At 43.4% G+C, this 16,293-nt stretch overlaps 1 protein-coding gene across 3 annotated transcripts in view; it reads left to right on the top strand.

Moving 5' to 3' along the window:
• Positions 1-390: 390 nt before the first annotated feature.
• The window catches only part of KPNA6 (karyopherin subunit alpha 6), a 50,999-nt gene continuing 35,096 nt past the window's right edge, over positions 391-16,293 (top strand). For 2 of the 3 annotated variants that reach the window (XM_036256463.1, XM_036256461.1), the window contains exon 1: positions 475-493. In XM_036256463.1, coding sequence (XP_036112356.1) covers positions 490-493 — 4 coding nt within the window. In that variant the 5' untranslated portion in view covers positions 475-489. Of the gene's footprint in view, positions 494-16,293 lie in introns of all 3 variants that reach the window. The other variant, XM_036256462.1, reaches the window with a different exon arrangement.

The raw sequence follows: 16,293 nt of genomic DNA, 5'->3' as shown, positions 1-16,293 counted from the left end.
AATAAGATTTTAATCCTGTTTACTCTTGATTTCTTCATTTCCTTATCTCTATATCCTTGAGCAAGTCACTTCCCTTCTTAGAGTGAGTCCTTATTCATATCCAGTTCAGGGTCCATGATTGGCTTTAACTGTGAAAGGATTCCTTTCTGGGAGAAAAAGTTTGTAGTGGGGGAGACCTCACTATAAAGAGGAAATAACAGGCAGAGAAAGCTGAGAACTCTCAGGTATGCTTTCTTTAGTAGGTATCCCTCTCAATCTTTTTCCACCCATCCTTTCCACATTCCAACCCTACTCCCCGCCATTAGTAGCTGCGGTCTCTTTAAGTGCGCTTTTCTGTGCAAACTAGGCTGCAGGGCTGAGAGCGCATTTCTTCCCGGAGTTGAATGTTAAGTTGTTTGTCCGTTTTGGGCTGCCGTCCTGCAGATCCGCCATATTGTCTGCTGAAGCTGCCGCCGCTGCCGCCGCCAAGTAGGAGCGAGCGGAGCCGCGATGGGTGAGTAAGGAAACCAAGCAACTGGGGACTCCAGCCGAGGCGGTTTCGGGGTTTGGGGTCTGGCGACAGCCTGACTCCAGGCTGCAGAGGATGCCTGAGGCCCCTCCAAATAGGTTTTGGGAAGAAGCTGGGCCAGGAGTGCCGCTCACGCCAGTTTGGGGCCGGGCTAGGGCCCATGCTGGGAGCAGTCTTAGGGGGCTGGTTCCGGGAACGTTGCCACGCCTGGGGCCCCCACGTGGTGTCACTGGGCCGAAGCCCAAGCATTCCCGGGGGGCTAGAAAGGAGCCGACCCTCCAGCCTGCGCTGCCGAGAGGGGCTGGGGCACGGGCTCCCCGCCGCAGGCCCGGGCGGCGCCGAGGGAGCCTTCCTCCAGGCTTGTGTTTGACCGACGCGTATCTTGACTGTATTCAGTGGCTCAGGGAAATCCTACCTGCGTCGCTGATAGAGTCCTCTGGTGAGGGGACGCCAGGCGAGCCAGCTCCAGGCCCGTAACCAAGGGCAGCTGTGCCAAAGGCAGCTTGGGCGGCAGAAGGCCAGGAGAACTTCCCGAACCCAGGCGAAAATGGGGTGGTTCGGTTGGGCTCAGAGTGACAGCCCTTGTAGTGGTAGAAAACCAAAGACCAAGACCTTGTGGTCACATGTAGATCAGGGACTTCAGGTTTCTGGGCCTAGCCCTGGTTAGGAGTAAAGGAGCGACCTGTTGCTGTTTCTTGAGGGACTCCGGCTGGCAAGGCTTGTGCTCAGGGAGAAGAAGAAGGCAAAGCCTTTGGATTTAGGGACAGAAATATCAGTGGTATTTCCTTTCCAGAGGGAAAAAAAATTGCTAAGCACTTTGTATTTGCAGGTATTGTTCTGAGTGCTTTACATGTCACGTTTTACTTAGTAGGCACAACCTAATGAGAAAGATACTACTGTTATCCCTATTTTACAGATAAGGAAACTGAGGCTTAGAGAGGTAAGGTAATTTACCCAAGGTCACTGCCTAAAACTGGGTGATTACTCTGGAGCCCTAGTTTATAGCTTGGCCCCCTAGTGGTTGGGCTGGAAAAGGGTGAAAGAAAGCTTTTTAACCAGGCAAAGTTGTAAAGGTGGTTTTTTGCTAGTGAACCTGCTTTGAAATCTTTAGCCTGAACGAAATTGAAAACCCCCAAATATTGTGTGTGTGTGTGTGTGTGTGTGTGTGTGTGAGGGCGGGGCTAAATGAGACTCTGGGATTGAGTTTCGTAAAATCCCTTATCCTGAGAAAACATAAATTATTATTATTAATTTTTATCCTCACCTGAGGACATTTTTCCATTTTTTGTTCAGATAGAGTGGGGAGGGAGAGAGAGAGAGAAACATCGACGTGAAAGGGACACATCGAGTGGTTGCCACCCGCACGACCCAACCAGGGCCGGGGACAAACTGCAACCGAGGTACATGCCCTTAGCCGGAACCAAACCACGTCTCTTTGGACCACAGGCCAACGCTCTACCACTGAGCCAAACCGGCCAGGGCAAGAGAAAACATAAATTATTCCCTTGAGCTGCATGGCAGTGACTGTAGAATCAAATCTGGTATTATAATCCTGCCTGTCACTTCCTAGCTCTCATCCAGAGAAGTCACTTATATGTTAAATGCAGTCATATATATGGAAGGCATCTAATGTCGGTAGCCTCAATAAATGTTATTTTTCTTTTTGACCCTTCATTTTCTCATCTCTAGAAAGAGGGGAGGCCCCGACTGGTTTGGCTTAGCTGTTAGAGCCCCGGCCCGACCAGAGAGACCCGGGTTCGATTACTGCTAAGGGCACATACCTTGGTTGCAGTTTGTCCCTGCCCAGTTGGGGTCGTGTGAGTGGCAACCAGTCGATGTTTCTCTCTCTCTCTTTCCCCCTGTCTCCCTCCCACGGTATCTGAAGATAAATGCAAAAATGTCCTCAGGTGAGGATTTGAAAAAAAAAAAGAAGAAGGGAGATGGCATTGTTTTAAAGGTGTTTGAGAATGAAAGATGGAACACAGTGTTGGAAGCCTAGTAATACCAGAACAGATTATTTTCCACCTTCAATAATGTTGGTTCCTTTCTCTTTTTTTTTCATCCTTACCCGAGGACATTTTTCTATTTTTTGTTCAGATAGAGTGGGAGGGAGAGAGAGAGAAACATCGACGTGAAAGGGACACATCAAGTGGCTGCCTCCCGCACGACCCAACCAGGGCCGGGCACAAACCGCAACCGAGGTACGTGCCCTTAGCCGGAACCGAACCCGGGTCTCTCTGGACCGCAGGCTAACGCTCTAACTGCTGAGCCAAACCAGCCAGGGCAGTTGCTTTCTGTTAAGTACTCTGGTTTCCAGAATCCTCCATTAACACTGATAGGCCTGTCTTTGTAACTGTAGCTTTATGTATCAGTGAAAAATTTTAGGGGCTTTAATACTACAGATTTTGTATTGGTCTTCAATTTCAGGAACACTGTTGTTGCCTCAGAGGGAAGGAGGTAATGTTTAGTTTATTAAGTTCAGTGAAACAAATTTGGTAGCGATTTACTCTGTTATTACAGATTGAGAAAATACCTCAGAGAACACAGTAAGCAGCAAAGTCAGAAGTGAGAATCTTACCAATTTTGCTGTACATAGGCCCCTTGTGAGACTTAAATAAAGTAATCCTTTTCTGGTAGACGAAAGTTCTTTAGTGGAGCAACAAAATCTGATCAAGGTCCTGAAGGGGATTTTTAGTCTAGAGTCAGGCTGCCTCCCCTATTCTTTTAAATATATATTTTTTAATTAATTATTTTGAGAGAGAGAGAAACATAAACATGAGGAACATCTGTCGTCTGCCTCCTGCACACCCCCTACTGGGGATTGAGCCAGAAACCTGGGCATGTGCCCTGACTAGGAATCAAACCGAGACCTCTCAGACAATGGGACAACACTCACTCCACAGAGCCACCCGCTAGGCTTAAATAGTATATGTATTTTGCCAAGTTCTATGTATTTAAATACACATTAAAGGATGAAGACAAGTAATTTTAAACATCTTGCTGACCATGATAGCATTTTGTATTCAGTAGCTATTATTTATTTTCCCTTTATGGATTTGAGAGAGAGAGGAAGGGAGAGGGAGAGAGAGATAGAAACAATTGATGAGAGAGAACATCACTTGGCTGCCTCCTACATGCCCCCCACTGGGGATTTGGCCCACAACCTGGTTATGTGTCCTGACCAGGAATCAAACTAGGACCTCTCAGTCCATGGGACGATGCTCAATCCACTGAAGCCACAGCGGCCAGGCAGTAGGTATTATTTTTAAGCATTATATATATTTGGAGTAAGATGAACAAGAGATTTTAAGTCCATGTTTTATTTTTTATTTTTTTTAAATACAAGCAAAAGTTTATTTAGAAGGTCACAGAGGTAGAAAAGGTGAGCCAGCTGGGCTGTGTGGGCTCAGGAAATGAGTTACAGAGGCAAAAGAAGAGCCCTTTGAGCTTAGGAAAAAGAAAAGCAGAGAGAATGTGCCTGGGGTAAGGAGAGGGGGAAAGGTGCGGACATGCTCTCTTGAGTATGCCCTATTGTAAGTCCATATTTTAGATAGTCTTCTAAATAATTTAAAGTTTTTGGCTGACTTAGTTCTGATTAGCTGGGCATTGTATGTTTTGTTTTATTGTGATCATAGTACGTGAAATTTTGGTGCTTAAAGGAGCTCTTATTTCCAGAGACATCAGCTCTGCTGTTTTTTTGTTCCTTTTGTGCTTACATTATTAACATTGTCTTCCATTCAGTTTTTTGATAGGGTTCTCAATCACTTATTTTGTGAATCTTAATTTAGTTAAAACTGGATAATTTATAAATCCTCTTATAGTTAGGCACACAGACAACAATATGACGTAGTATGTTAAATATGAATGAGCTGGTGTCCTGACCAGCTTGGTATAACTCTGAGACTTCCTTCAGGAAAACTTGACCATCTGACCAAAATTGCTAATATTTATATATCATAGGGATAGCCCTGTCCAGTTTGGCTCAGCGGTAGAGTGTCGGCCTGCAGATCAATGAGTCTGGGGTTCCATTCTGGCCAAGGACATGTACCTTGGTTGCAGATTGTCCCCCACCCTGGTCAGGGTCATGTGGGAGGCAACAGTCGATGTGTCCCTCTCACATTGATCTCTCTCTCTCTCCTTCCCACTCTTACCTAAAAGTAAATAGACAAATATCCTTGGGTGAGGATTAAAAAATAAAATAGGGAAATATATGTCTATTGATACTGGCAAGTATATGTGTGTGTGTATACCTATAATAAAGGTAAGTCTTAGCGTCACGTGCTTGATTGGTGGCTTTTACAAAGTTTCAGTGGCATGGAAACAAATTGGAGTGGGATAAGAAATGAGAGGAGAGGCAAACTGTTTCAAGAAGTTTGGAGTAAAGAGAGAAGGAACAGGCCCGGCCAGTGTGGCTCAGTGGTTGAGTGTCAACCCATGCACCATGAGGTCGCCAATTCGAGTCCTGGTCAGGGCACATGCCCAGGTTGGGGGCCCAATCCCCAGTGAGGGGCATGTAGGAGATGGCCAGTCTGTGTTCTCTCTCATCGATGTTTCTCTCTCTCTCTCCCTCTCTCTTTTCATTTTTTCTAAAAACCAATAAAGAAGAAAATTTTTTTAAAAAGAGAAGGAACAGGTTAAAGAGGCTGTTATATATAGCCTATATAGTCTAGGCAAAAGATTGTGAATACCTGAATTAGGGCAATGATAATAGGAACAGAGAAAAAGAGAATCCAGAAAAAAATTAGGAAATAAAGGTGGCCATTTAGTGGGGATAAGGGAAAAGGAATTGTCAAGGGTGACTCCCAGATTTCTGGCTTCAAAGGTTAAGAAGATATTGGACAGATCCCTAATACCTTATATCAGTGTTTCTCAACCTTTTCTTTCATTATCACCCTCCTAAAGGGCCTTTTTGGACTGTGTTTTCCCCTAATGCATCCCTCCCATGAAATTTTTTTATTTTTTTATTCTAACAATAAATTCTTTTTTTTTTTTTAATCCTCACCCTAGGACATTTTCCCATTTTTTTGTTCAGGTAGAGTGGGAGGGAGAGAGAGGAACAGAGAGAAACATCAACGTGAAAGGTACACATCGAGTGGCTGCCACCCGCACGACCGACCAGGGCCGGGGACATACTGCAACCGAGGTACATGCCCTTAGCGGGAACCGAACCTGGGTCTCTCCGGACCGCAGGCCGACGCTCTAACCGCTGAGCCAAACCGGCCAGGGCCTCCTCCCATGAAATTTTAATGCATAGATATACTCAATATCTTTTTCATGTATAAGTTTATCTTTGCATTATATGTAAAGAGAGTAAGCAATTAAAGCTTGTTTTTATTTATTTATTTATTTATTTATTTATTATCCTCACCCGAGGATATTTTTCCATTTTTTGTACAGATAGAGTGGGAGGGAGAGAGAGGAAGGGAGAGAGAGACAGAAACATCGACGTGAAGGGACACATCGAGTGGCCACCCGCACGACCAACCAGGGCCGGGGACAAACTGCAACTGAAGTACGTGCCCTTAGCGGGAACCGAACCCGGGTCTCTCCGGACCGCAGGCCGACGCTCTAACCGCTGAGCCAAACTGGCCAGGGCAAAGCTTGTTTTTTATTCAGTGCAGGGTTAAGAATGATTAAACAAAATTTTTATGTTAAAAGTTAAATTGAAAAGCTATTTGCATTTAAGTTTTGTAGCTGTATTTGCTGAGTAACTTCTAATGTAATTTATTTACTTATATAAGTTGTAATATATCAAACTGCATATGCAGATTAGCATTTGTAAATATGTAAAGGTTGTAATAAAAGTTTAAAATCATTCAGAACTGCCCTGGCCTGTTTGGCTAGAGCATCAGCCTGCAGACCAGAGAGTCCCAGGTTCGGTTACTGCTAAGGGCATGTACCTCAGTTGGGGTTGTGTGAGAGTCGATTTGTCTCTCTCACATTGATGTTTCTCTCTCTCTTCCTCCCGCTCCGAGGATAAATAAATTTTATTTATTATTATTTTTTAATCCTCACCTGAGGACATTTTTTTCATTTTTTTGTTCAAATAGAGTGGGGTGGAGAGAGAGGAAGAGAGAGAGAGAGAAACATGGACGTGAAAGGGACACACTGAGTGGTTGCCATCCACACAACCCAACCAGGGCAGGGGAGAAACTGCAACCGAGGTACATGCCCTTAGTGGGAACCGAACCCGGGTCTCTCTGGACCGCAGGCTGACGCTCTAACTGCTGAGCCAAACCGACCAGGGCAGGATAAATAAGTTTTAAAAAAATCATTCAAAACTGTTTATTTTCCAGCAAAACAATAGAAAAAAATCAGTTTCTTAAAATTATTTTTAGTGAACTTTTGCACTTGATTTTAGCCAAAAGGCTGAGAAGAGACTTATTTATTTATTATTCCTTACCCGAGGATATTCTTCTACTTATTATCAGATAGAGTGGGAGGGAGGGAGGGAGGGGGAGAGAGAGAGAGAGAGAGAGAGAGAGAGAGAGAGAGAGAGAGAGAGAGAGAAACATTGATGTGATAGAGCCACATTGACTGGTTGCCTCCCACACGGCCCCAACCAGGGCCAGGGATGAACAGCAACCAAGGTATGTGCCCTTGACTGGCATCGAACCCGGGACTCATTGGTCTGCAGGCCAACTCTCTACCACTGAGCCAAACCAGCCAGGACGAAGAGATTTATTTTGAGTGAACTTTTAAATTTGTACTTGATGTGAGAATATAAGTTAGAACTTAACCAGCTGCTAAGTGCTCATTCAGATCTTATTGACATTTTTCTTTTCAGCACTTGACATAATTAATCTTGACAAATTTTAATTTGTAGAATTAAACAATAAAATATAAGCTTTTAATGTAATTATTAAAGCCGGCATTACACTCTGATGATCAGATATAAATAACATTCACCAGGCATAACAGGCATGCACAGGCAACCTCTTGTTTTATGACTTCAAGATCCAGCAATCAGGAGTAAATCTCCCACTCATGACCGTCTATTCACCATAGGTTTGTGAACAGATCTTGCATACTTTTTGTCTGCCTTTCATGAAGTCAGTGTCAGTGTTGCTCACGTAATATTCAAGAAAACCCCAGTGAAAGAAATGAAATACTAAGGAATAAGACTTAATTGATGAGGTTGAACTTTGGAGGACCACATACCATTGTAACATCTAAGTACCCCTTTCCCTCATGAACCAGTTTTGCCTTTTGGGTATAGTATTGCCTCCATTGAGAATGAATGCCTTATGATTAACTGTTTATGCCAGATATTTCACAATTTTGATTGTTTGGGTTTTAGAAACGTATTATGGTATATGTGAATTAGATAACACCTCCAGCAGGGTTTGAGATAAAGTCCTATATAATAAATTATTAATATTTTTTAGCAAACATTTTGAATATTAATTGAGATAAATAAGGACTATAAATAGTCTTATGTTTTGTTCAGGTTTTGTAGCTAAATGTGTTGTCTTGATGCTATATTTACTAAAAAAAAAGTTCTATTTTCAGAACACTTTTGATTTCAGAATTCCAAATGAGGAATTATGGACCACAAATTAATAATTAAGAAATATGGCGCACTGGCCGGTTTGGCTCAGCGGTTAGAGCATTGGCCTGCGGTCCAGAGAGACCCGGGTTCGGTTCCCACTAAGGGCATGTACCTCGGTTGCAATTTGTCCCCGGCCCTGGTTGGTCGTGCGGGTGGCAGCCACTCAATGTGTCCCTTTCACATCGATGTTTCTCTCTCTCTCTTCCTCTCTCTCTCTCTCTCCCGCTCTGTCTGAACAAAAAGTGTAAGAATGTCCTCGGGTGAGGATAAAAAAAAAAAAGAAAGAAAGAAAAATGGCCCTGGATGGTTTGGCTCAGCGATTAGAGCATCGGCCCAAAGAGTCACGGGTTTGATTCTGGTCATGGGCACATACCTCAGTTGCAGTTTGTTCCCAGCCCTGGTCGAGATTTTCTGGGAGGCAACCAGTCGATGTGTCCCCCTCACATCAATGTTTCTCTCTCTCTTTTCCTCTCTCTTCCTCTCTCTCCCTCCCTCATACTCTATCTGAAGATAATTGGAAAAATATCCTTGGGTTAGGATTTTAAAAAAATTTTTTTTCATTTATCTTCAGATAGAGTGGGAAGGAAGGGGAGAGAGAGAAACATCAACATGAGAGAAACACATCAATTGGTTGCCTCCCACACAACCCCGACCCAGGCTGGGGATGAGAACCGAAACCCAGGTACATGCCCTTGGCCAGAATGGAACACACGACTCTTTGGTCTGAGGGATGACACTTTAACCACTGAGCCAAACCTGCCAGGGCTATGTATTTTTTTTTTTTTTAATCCTCACCCGAGGATATTTTTTCATTTTTCGTTCAGATAGAGTGGGAGGGAGAGAGAGAGAGAGAGAGAAACATTGACGTGAAAGGGACCCATCATGTGGCTGCCACCCGCACAACCCAACGAGGGCCGGGGACAAACTGCAACCGAGGTACGCGCCCTTAGGAGGAACCGAACCCAGGTCTCCCTGGACTGCAGGCCGACGCTCTAACCGCTGAGCCAAACTGGCCAGGGCAGGGCTGTGTACATTTTTTAAAGAACATTTGAGATGCTATTGGACATGAGTTGAAGGAACTCCTTGGGTATTATGTGTGGACTGCAGATATAGATTTGAAAGTCATCAGCATTTATTTTCCAAAGAGGCAATAATTGTCTAATGAAACATGATTGGAATTGCTCACCTTGGGGTGAGGTAAATGGTAGAGACTAGGGTTTTTTGTTTTTTTTTTAATTCTGGCTTGCTTGTTCTTATAGCCTAGTTTTCGAGGGATTGAAGATGGAATAGAAGGATACAGATTAGGAGAAAGGAGCTAGCCCTAGCTGGTTTGGCTCAGTGGTTAGTGTGTCGGCCTGCGGTCCGGAGAGGCCCAGGTTCGGTTCCTGCTAAGGGCATGTACCTCGTTTGCAGTTTGTCCCCGGCCCTGGTTGGGTCGTGCGGGTGGCAGCCACTCAATGTGTCTCTTTCATGTTGATGTTTCTCTCTCTCTCTCTTCCTCTCTCTCCCTCCTGCTCTATCTGAATAAAAAGTGGAAAAATGTCCTTGAGTGAGGATAAAAAAAAAAAAATTTTTTTTTTAAAAAGAGAGAAAGGAGCTAGTCCAGCTGGAGTAGCTCAATCCCCGGTACAGGGTGTACAGAGAGAAAGAGGAGCTAGAGTTTTAGGAGGAAGGAAAAACTACCTGTTTTGTTTTGTTTTTTTTTGATATATATATTTATCACTGAAAATATTACAGATGTCCCTCCTTTCTTCCCCCCTTGACACCCTCCTCCCCTCACCTGTCCCCCCTCCTTCACTACTGTTATCTGTGTCTATTGGTTATGCATATATGCATATAAGTTCTTTGGTTTATCTCTTCCCTCTCCCCATCCCCCTTCCCTCTGAGGTTTGTCAGTCTGTTTCCTACTTCCAGGTCTCTGGATCTATTTTGTTCGTCAGCTTATTTTGTTCATTATATTCCACAAATAAATGAGATTATGTGATACTTACCTTTCTGACTAGCTTATTTTGCTTAGCACGATACTCTCCAGGTCCCTCTATGTTGTCTCAAAGGGTAAAAGATTTTTCTAACAACTGCATAATATTCCATTGTATAAACGTACCACAGCTTTTTTATCCACTCATTTACTGACAGGACACTTGGGCTGTTTCCAGATCTTAGTTATTGTGGAAAAACTACCTGTTAATAGAGAGCAAGAAAATATAGTGTCCTCTTTGACCCAGCTTTCTAGAAATTGCCGTCATGGGCAGTTGAGGCCTTTCAGAGTAGGCGCTGAGAAGAAAAGGGAAATACCCATTGATTTATCATTTATGCCCTAGACACTTTCACATTACCTCACCAATCTTCCAGGGGTATAAAATTTATCCTTATTTTATGGATAATAGAAGTAGGACTCAAAGATAGATATATAGATATATATATATTCTAAATGATTATCTTCAAACTGGTTATCTCATGTATATTTTTTCTCCACTTTTGAGTCCGTGAACTGTGGGAATACATAGGAGATATTCAGTGAATATTTTGTAGTTAGCTTAAATGGAAGTTGAGCTCTTTGCTTTCCCTAGTTTAATTAATTCATTTTAGTTCCTTGTAACACCTAGTGGTAGTGGCAGTGGGGTGTTCCTAGGAAGGTGAGAGCTATCAGATTCTGCAATCTATAAGGGATGGTTGGAAATTTTTTTTGGAGAAATTGTTTGGACTGTAGCTATCCTATCCTTAGTCTTCTCCTATGTCTCTCACCATTTCTTACTTCCCATCCCAAGGTTTGAGCATTGCATTTATATCTTAGTGTGCCATACAAAGCTTAGACTCTGAGTATTGAATATTTAGTTGTATGTGCAGAAGGTAGTTTTTCCCACGTGGTCTTTTAGCCAGACCACGTAGTTTATAGATTCAAATTTGTTTCCTAGAGTGATTGCAGTCCTGTGAAGATCTGCTAGAATACGAGCAGCCTTGTTATGGCCCCACTGTGGACTGACCCAATTGTCCAAAGAGTAGTCTTGGTGACTCGCAGTTCTGACAGGCTTGCAGATAACACCATGAGAGCCTTATGCAGTCAGACGTTTCAAACTGTTTTCTTGTTTACATTATTTCTTTGTCATGAAGATCTGAGAGACAATCCAGAAGTTTGAAAAGCTATTGCCAAACTTTTTAATATCTTTTTATTGATTTTTCAGAGAGAGGAAGGGGGAGAGAGAGAATCATCGATGTGAGGGAGAAATATCAATTGGCTGCCTCCTGTATGCCCCCTCTTGGTCCATGGGAAGATGCTCAATCCACTGAGCCACAATGCTGGGGTGCTATTGCCAGACTTAATCCTACCTTATCAGCACAGCATTTAACTATTTACAAAGTGCTTTCATTTATATTCTCATTTGATCTTTACTGTAACTCTGAGGTAGACAGGGTAAGGGTAGGAAAATTGAGATAAGTGACACCCAAGGTGATACATTTATTAAGTAGCAAGACCATCAGTCATATTGTCTGGCTTTGTAGTTTCTTTCACCAATACCACACTTTCCATTGTGCCCGTTCATGGTCCTTCTAGCACGGGTGCCCTCTGTCAGCCTAGATTTTTCCTTTACTTTTTTTCGAAAATATGTTTTTATTGATTTTTTTAGAGAGAGAGGAAGGGAGAGAGAGAGAGAAATATCAATGTGAGAGAGAAACATCAATCAGCTGTCTCCTGTACACCCTCATCTGGGGGATTGAGCCCACATCCTGGGCATGTGCCCTGACTGGGAATCGAACCAGGACCTCTCAGTCCATGGGAGGACGCTCAATCCACTGAGCTACACCGGCTGGGCTAGATATATATATATTTTTTTTTTTCCCTCACCCGAGGACATTTTTTGATATTTTGTTCAGATAGAGTGGGAGGGGGGAGAGAAAGAGAAACATAGATGTGAAAGGAACACATCGAGTGGTTGCCATCTACACAACCCAACCAGGGCCGGGGTATGTGCCCTTAGCGGGAACCGAACCCAGGTCTCTTGGGAACGCAGGCCAGTGCTCTAATCGCTGAGCCAAACCGGCCAGGGCAATATTTCTTTATAATACAAACCCTTGAACATATTCTGTCCATTCACATAATGTTGAGGTTTAAAAAAGATTTTCAGCCCTGGCCAGTTTGGCTTAGAGGTTGGAGCATCGGCCCTCAGACCAAAGGGTCTCTGGTTCGATTCCCGGTCAAGGGCATGTACCTGGGTTGCAGGTTTGATCCCTGGCCCAGGGCAGGGTCCTGCGGGAGGCAACCACTTGATATGTCTCTCTCATACTGATGCCCCCCCTCCACATCCCCGCTTTTACTCTATCTAAAAATCAATGGGAAAATATCATCAGGTGAGGATTAATGAAAAAATTAAAATAAAACAATTTTCAAACCCTACACCAGACGTTGCCACCACCACCAATCACTCCCTACAATCACATGCACACACCACACACACACACGGTGTGGGGTGCTGCAAAAAAAAAAACAAGAGCATGGAGATTTAACTCATGGTTTTTGTTTGTTTGTTTTTTTAATTTTTTTTTCTTTATTGATTTTAGAGAGAGATGAAGGGAGAGAGAGAGAGAGATAGAAACATCAGTGAGAGAGAACATCGATTGGCTGCCTCCTACATGCCCCCCCACTGGGGATTTGGGCCACAACCTGGGCATGTGCCCTGACTGGGAATTGAACCGATGACCTCTGGGTGCATGGGTGGATGCTCAACCACTGAGCCACACCAGCCAGGCTGGTTTTTGTTTTTTCTTTGAAGTGGCAGACAACCTTCAAATGACTACCTAACTACCTAGGCCCTACAGTCTTCTACTTCTGTTCATATCAGTGTTGGTATCATCTGACATTTGTATTCACTATTCTTGGCAATAACTGGACCACACCTTATTTGAAAGATTGAGTCAGACAATGGTTAGGGTGGTAGAATCCAAGAATAAACATCGACACTCCTTCCAGGAAGTAACAAGGGAGTCCCCTTGTGGCTGTGCTGTTTAGTAAAATATATTTAATGGAGAGAGTGTTGGCTTTAGTCAGAAAGACCTGGATTAGGCTCTCCCACTTATTAGCTGGGTCCTTCTGCAAGTTATGCTTCAGTTTCCCTACCTCTAAAATGGGGGTTCTATATGAGCTTAGACTTCAAAGCTAAGCAAATCATTACCAATTTTCCCTGAGAACATCCCCCTGATAGCATTCAGAGATTGACTTGGGGATATTTGAAAGATCTTTCAAAGGGATATCTTAGTCTTAGTCTGGATTTAGTAGATGCAGTTGTGTGCTACTTCACAAGGATACGTTTTGAGAGAGCATACTACACAAACCTAGATGGCATAGCCTAATGCTATAATTGTATGTGCTATACTTTTATGCAACTGGCATAACAGTGGGTTTGTTTACACTAACATCACCACAACACATGAGGGATGCATTGTGCTTTGACATCATGAGGGCTACACTGTCACTAGGTGATAGGCATTTTTCAGCTCCATTATATGTATATGCAGTTCATCATTGACTGAAAAGTTATGTGGCGTGTGATTATAATACCTTTTCACTATGGCCAAAGACTATGGAAAGCATTCTGTACTGAACTTGAGAAGACTACTTTCCATCTAGTACTAAGGACATAGATTGTAATTTTCTTGAAAGGAGTATCATGATCCTTTTCTACCTTGGTGCCTGATGCAGGTGTTCTAGCAGGAAATGGAAATAAGTAACTCGACACAGGAAAGGAACTTGTATATACTGCAGTAGTTTGTTGGTTTAATAATAAAAATTATTAACTTTGAAGCTATCTCAATAAAAGATAAATTCATTAAGAAAGAACTAATATGGCCCTGGCTGGTTTGGCTCCGTGGTTAGGTTAGACCATCAGCCCATGGACCCAAGTGTTGGGTTCGATTCTGGTCAAGGGCATGTACCTGGGTTGCAGGTTCAATCCCAGCCCTGGTCGAGGTTGTGCAGAAGTTGACCAGTTGATGTGTCTCTCTCACATTGCTGTTTCTGTCTCGCTCACTCTCTCTCCCTCCCCCGTTCTCCCTTCCACTCTCTGAAAATCAATGGAAAAACATCATTGGGTGAGAATCAACAAAAAAACAAAGGACTCATGTGGATCACTGGCTTATTATGATTATCTTAATGTACTAATTGCTATATATAATGTCTAAAAAGAATAGGTATCCATATGGAAAAGGATGAAGTTGGACCCCTGCCTCACATCACATACAAAAATTAACTTAGTGGTTCAAAAACTTAAAAAGATCTAAAATTTTAAAACTCTTTTAAGAAAACAGGAGTGCCTGGCGAGTGTGGCTCAGTGGTTGAGCATCGACCCATGCACCAAGAGGTCGCCGGTTTGATTCCCAGTCAGGGCACATGCCCAGGTTGTGGGTCAAATCCCCAGTGTGAATTATGTAGGAGGCGGCCAGTCGGTGTTCTTTCTCATCGGTGTTTCTATTGTTCTCTCCCTCTTCCTTCCTCTCTAAAATCAATAAAGAAAAAAATTTTTTTAAAGAAAAACATAGGAGTAAATCTTCATGATCTTGACAGCAAAAGCACAAGCAACCAAAAAATAGATAAATTGGACTTAGCCAAAATAGAAAACTTGTGCTTCAGGTCCTTTGGGAAACTAAAGTTTAAAATGTTGGATGGGCCCTGGCCAGTTTGGCTCAGCAGTTAGAGCATCGGCCTGCGGTCCAGAGAGACCCAGGTTTGGTTTCTGCTAAGGGCACATACCTCCGTTGCAGTTTGTCCCCGACCCTGGTTGGGTTGTGCATGTGGCAACCACTCGATGTGTCTTTTTCACGTTGATGTTTCTCTCTCTCTCTCTTCCTCTCCCTCCCTCCCATTCTATCTGAACAAAAAACGAAAAAATATCCTTGGGTGAGGATTAAAAAAATAAATAAAATAAAATGTTGGAACATTTGAGAGCATGTGTGTGCTGTACATGCAGAAATTCTTGCTGTCAAAGATTTAGTGGTCTGGAAGTGAGAGGTGACAAGTTGTGAACTAAAATAATGTCATTGGAGGTCATCAGAGGGACCACTTTAGGGTAACAAGTGTCAAAGATAAAGCTGGACACTAGTTAAAGTGGCAAGGATAGATTTTAATCAGTAATATACTATTGCAATAGGGAGAAGTGTGAACTGAAGTCAGCTTCATTTTGTACAAAGGTAACTGGGCATTTTAAAGGGAAGATGAGGGCCCTGGCCGGTTTGGCTCAGCGGTTAGAGCGTCGGCCTGCGGTCTGGAGAGACCCGGGTTCGGTTCCCGCTAAGGGCGCGTACTTCGGTTGCAGTTTGTCCCCGGCCCTGGTTGGTCGTGCGGGTGGCAGCCACTCGATGTGTCCCTTCACGTCGATGTTTCTCTCTCTCTCTCCCTTTCTCTCTCTCCCTCCCTCTCTGTACAAAAAATGGAAAAATATCCTCGGGTGAGGATAAAAAAAAAAAAATAAAAAAAAAAAAATAAAGGGAAGATGAGGGAATCGAGGGTAGGGAGGGTAAGAGGGGGCTCAGTAGAGTCAGAAGTAAAAAATTACAAAATTTAAAAAATTTATTTTTCTTTATTACTTTTTAGAGAGAGGGAGAAAGAGATAGAAACATTGATAAGAGAGAACATCAATTGTTTGCCTCCTGCACACCCCTCACTGGGAATTTGGCCCACAACCTGGTCATGTGCCCTGACTGGGAATCAAACCAGCAACCTCTTAATGCATGGGGTCGATGCTCAAGCACTGAGCCACACTAGCTGGGCAAAAAATTACAAAATTTGAGAAAGGGATTTGGTCTATGTAAAACCCTTCTAGGTTTCCTAACTGGAACTTATTGAAGTTAGGCTCCTACCTTCCACAGCTACTGGGAGATGGGCACCCTGTTTTCAGGTGTTGGCTGGAACAAAGTAAATTCTTTTAAGCAGCCTTGCGGTTTTCTCAGGCAGGCTATTTAAGGTGGGGGTAGGATCAGTCTAGTGATGTGAACTTGAACTATTAGAAACTATTATCTCAGCCAGTGTGGCTCAGTGGATTAAGCGTCATACCATGGACTGAGAGGTCCTGGTCAGGGCACATGCCCAGGTTTTAGGCTTCATCCCCAGTAGGGGGTGTCCAGGAGGCAGTTGATCAGTGTTTCTCACATCGATGTTTCTCTCTCCCCAGTAGGGGGTGTGCAGGAGGCAGTTGATCAATGTTTCTCACATCGATGTTTCTCTCGCTCTCTCTCCTTCTCCCTT

Source organism: Molossus molossus, unplaced genomic scaffold (assembly GCF_014108415.1).
Source record: "Molossus molossus isolate mMolMol1 unplaced genomic scaffold, mMolMol1.p scaffold_m16_p_12, whole genome shotgun sequence".
Lineage (NCBI taxonomy): Eukaryota > Metazoa > Chordata > Mammalia > Chiroptera > Molossidae > Molossus > Molossus molossus.
Note: the sequence above shows the minus strand (reverse complement) of the source record. Positions and strands in the feature narration are given on the sequence as shown.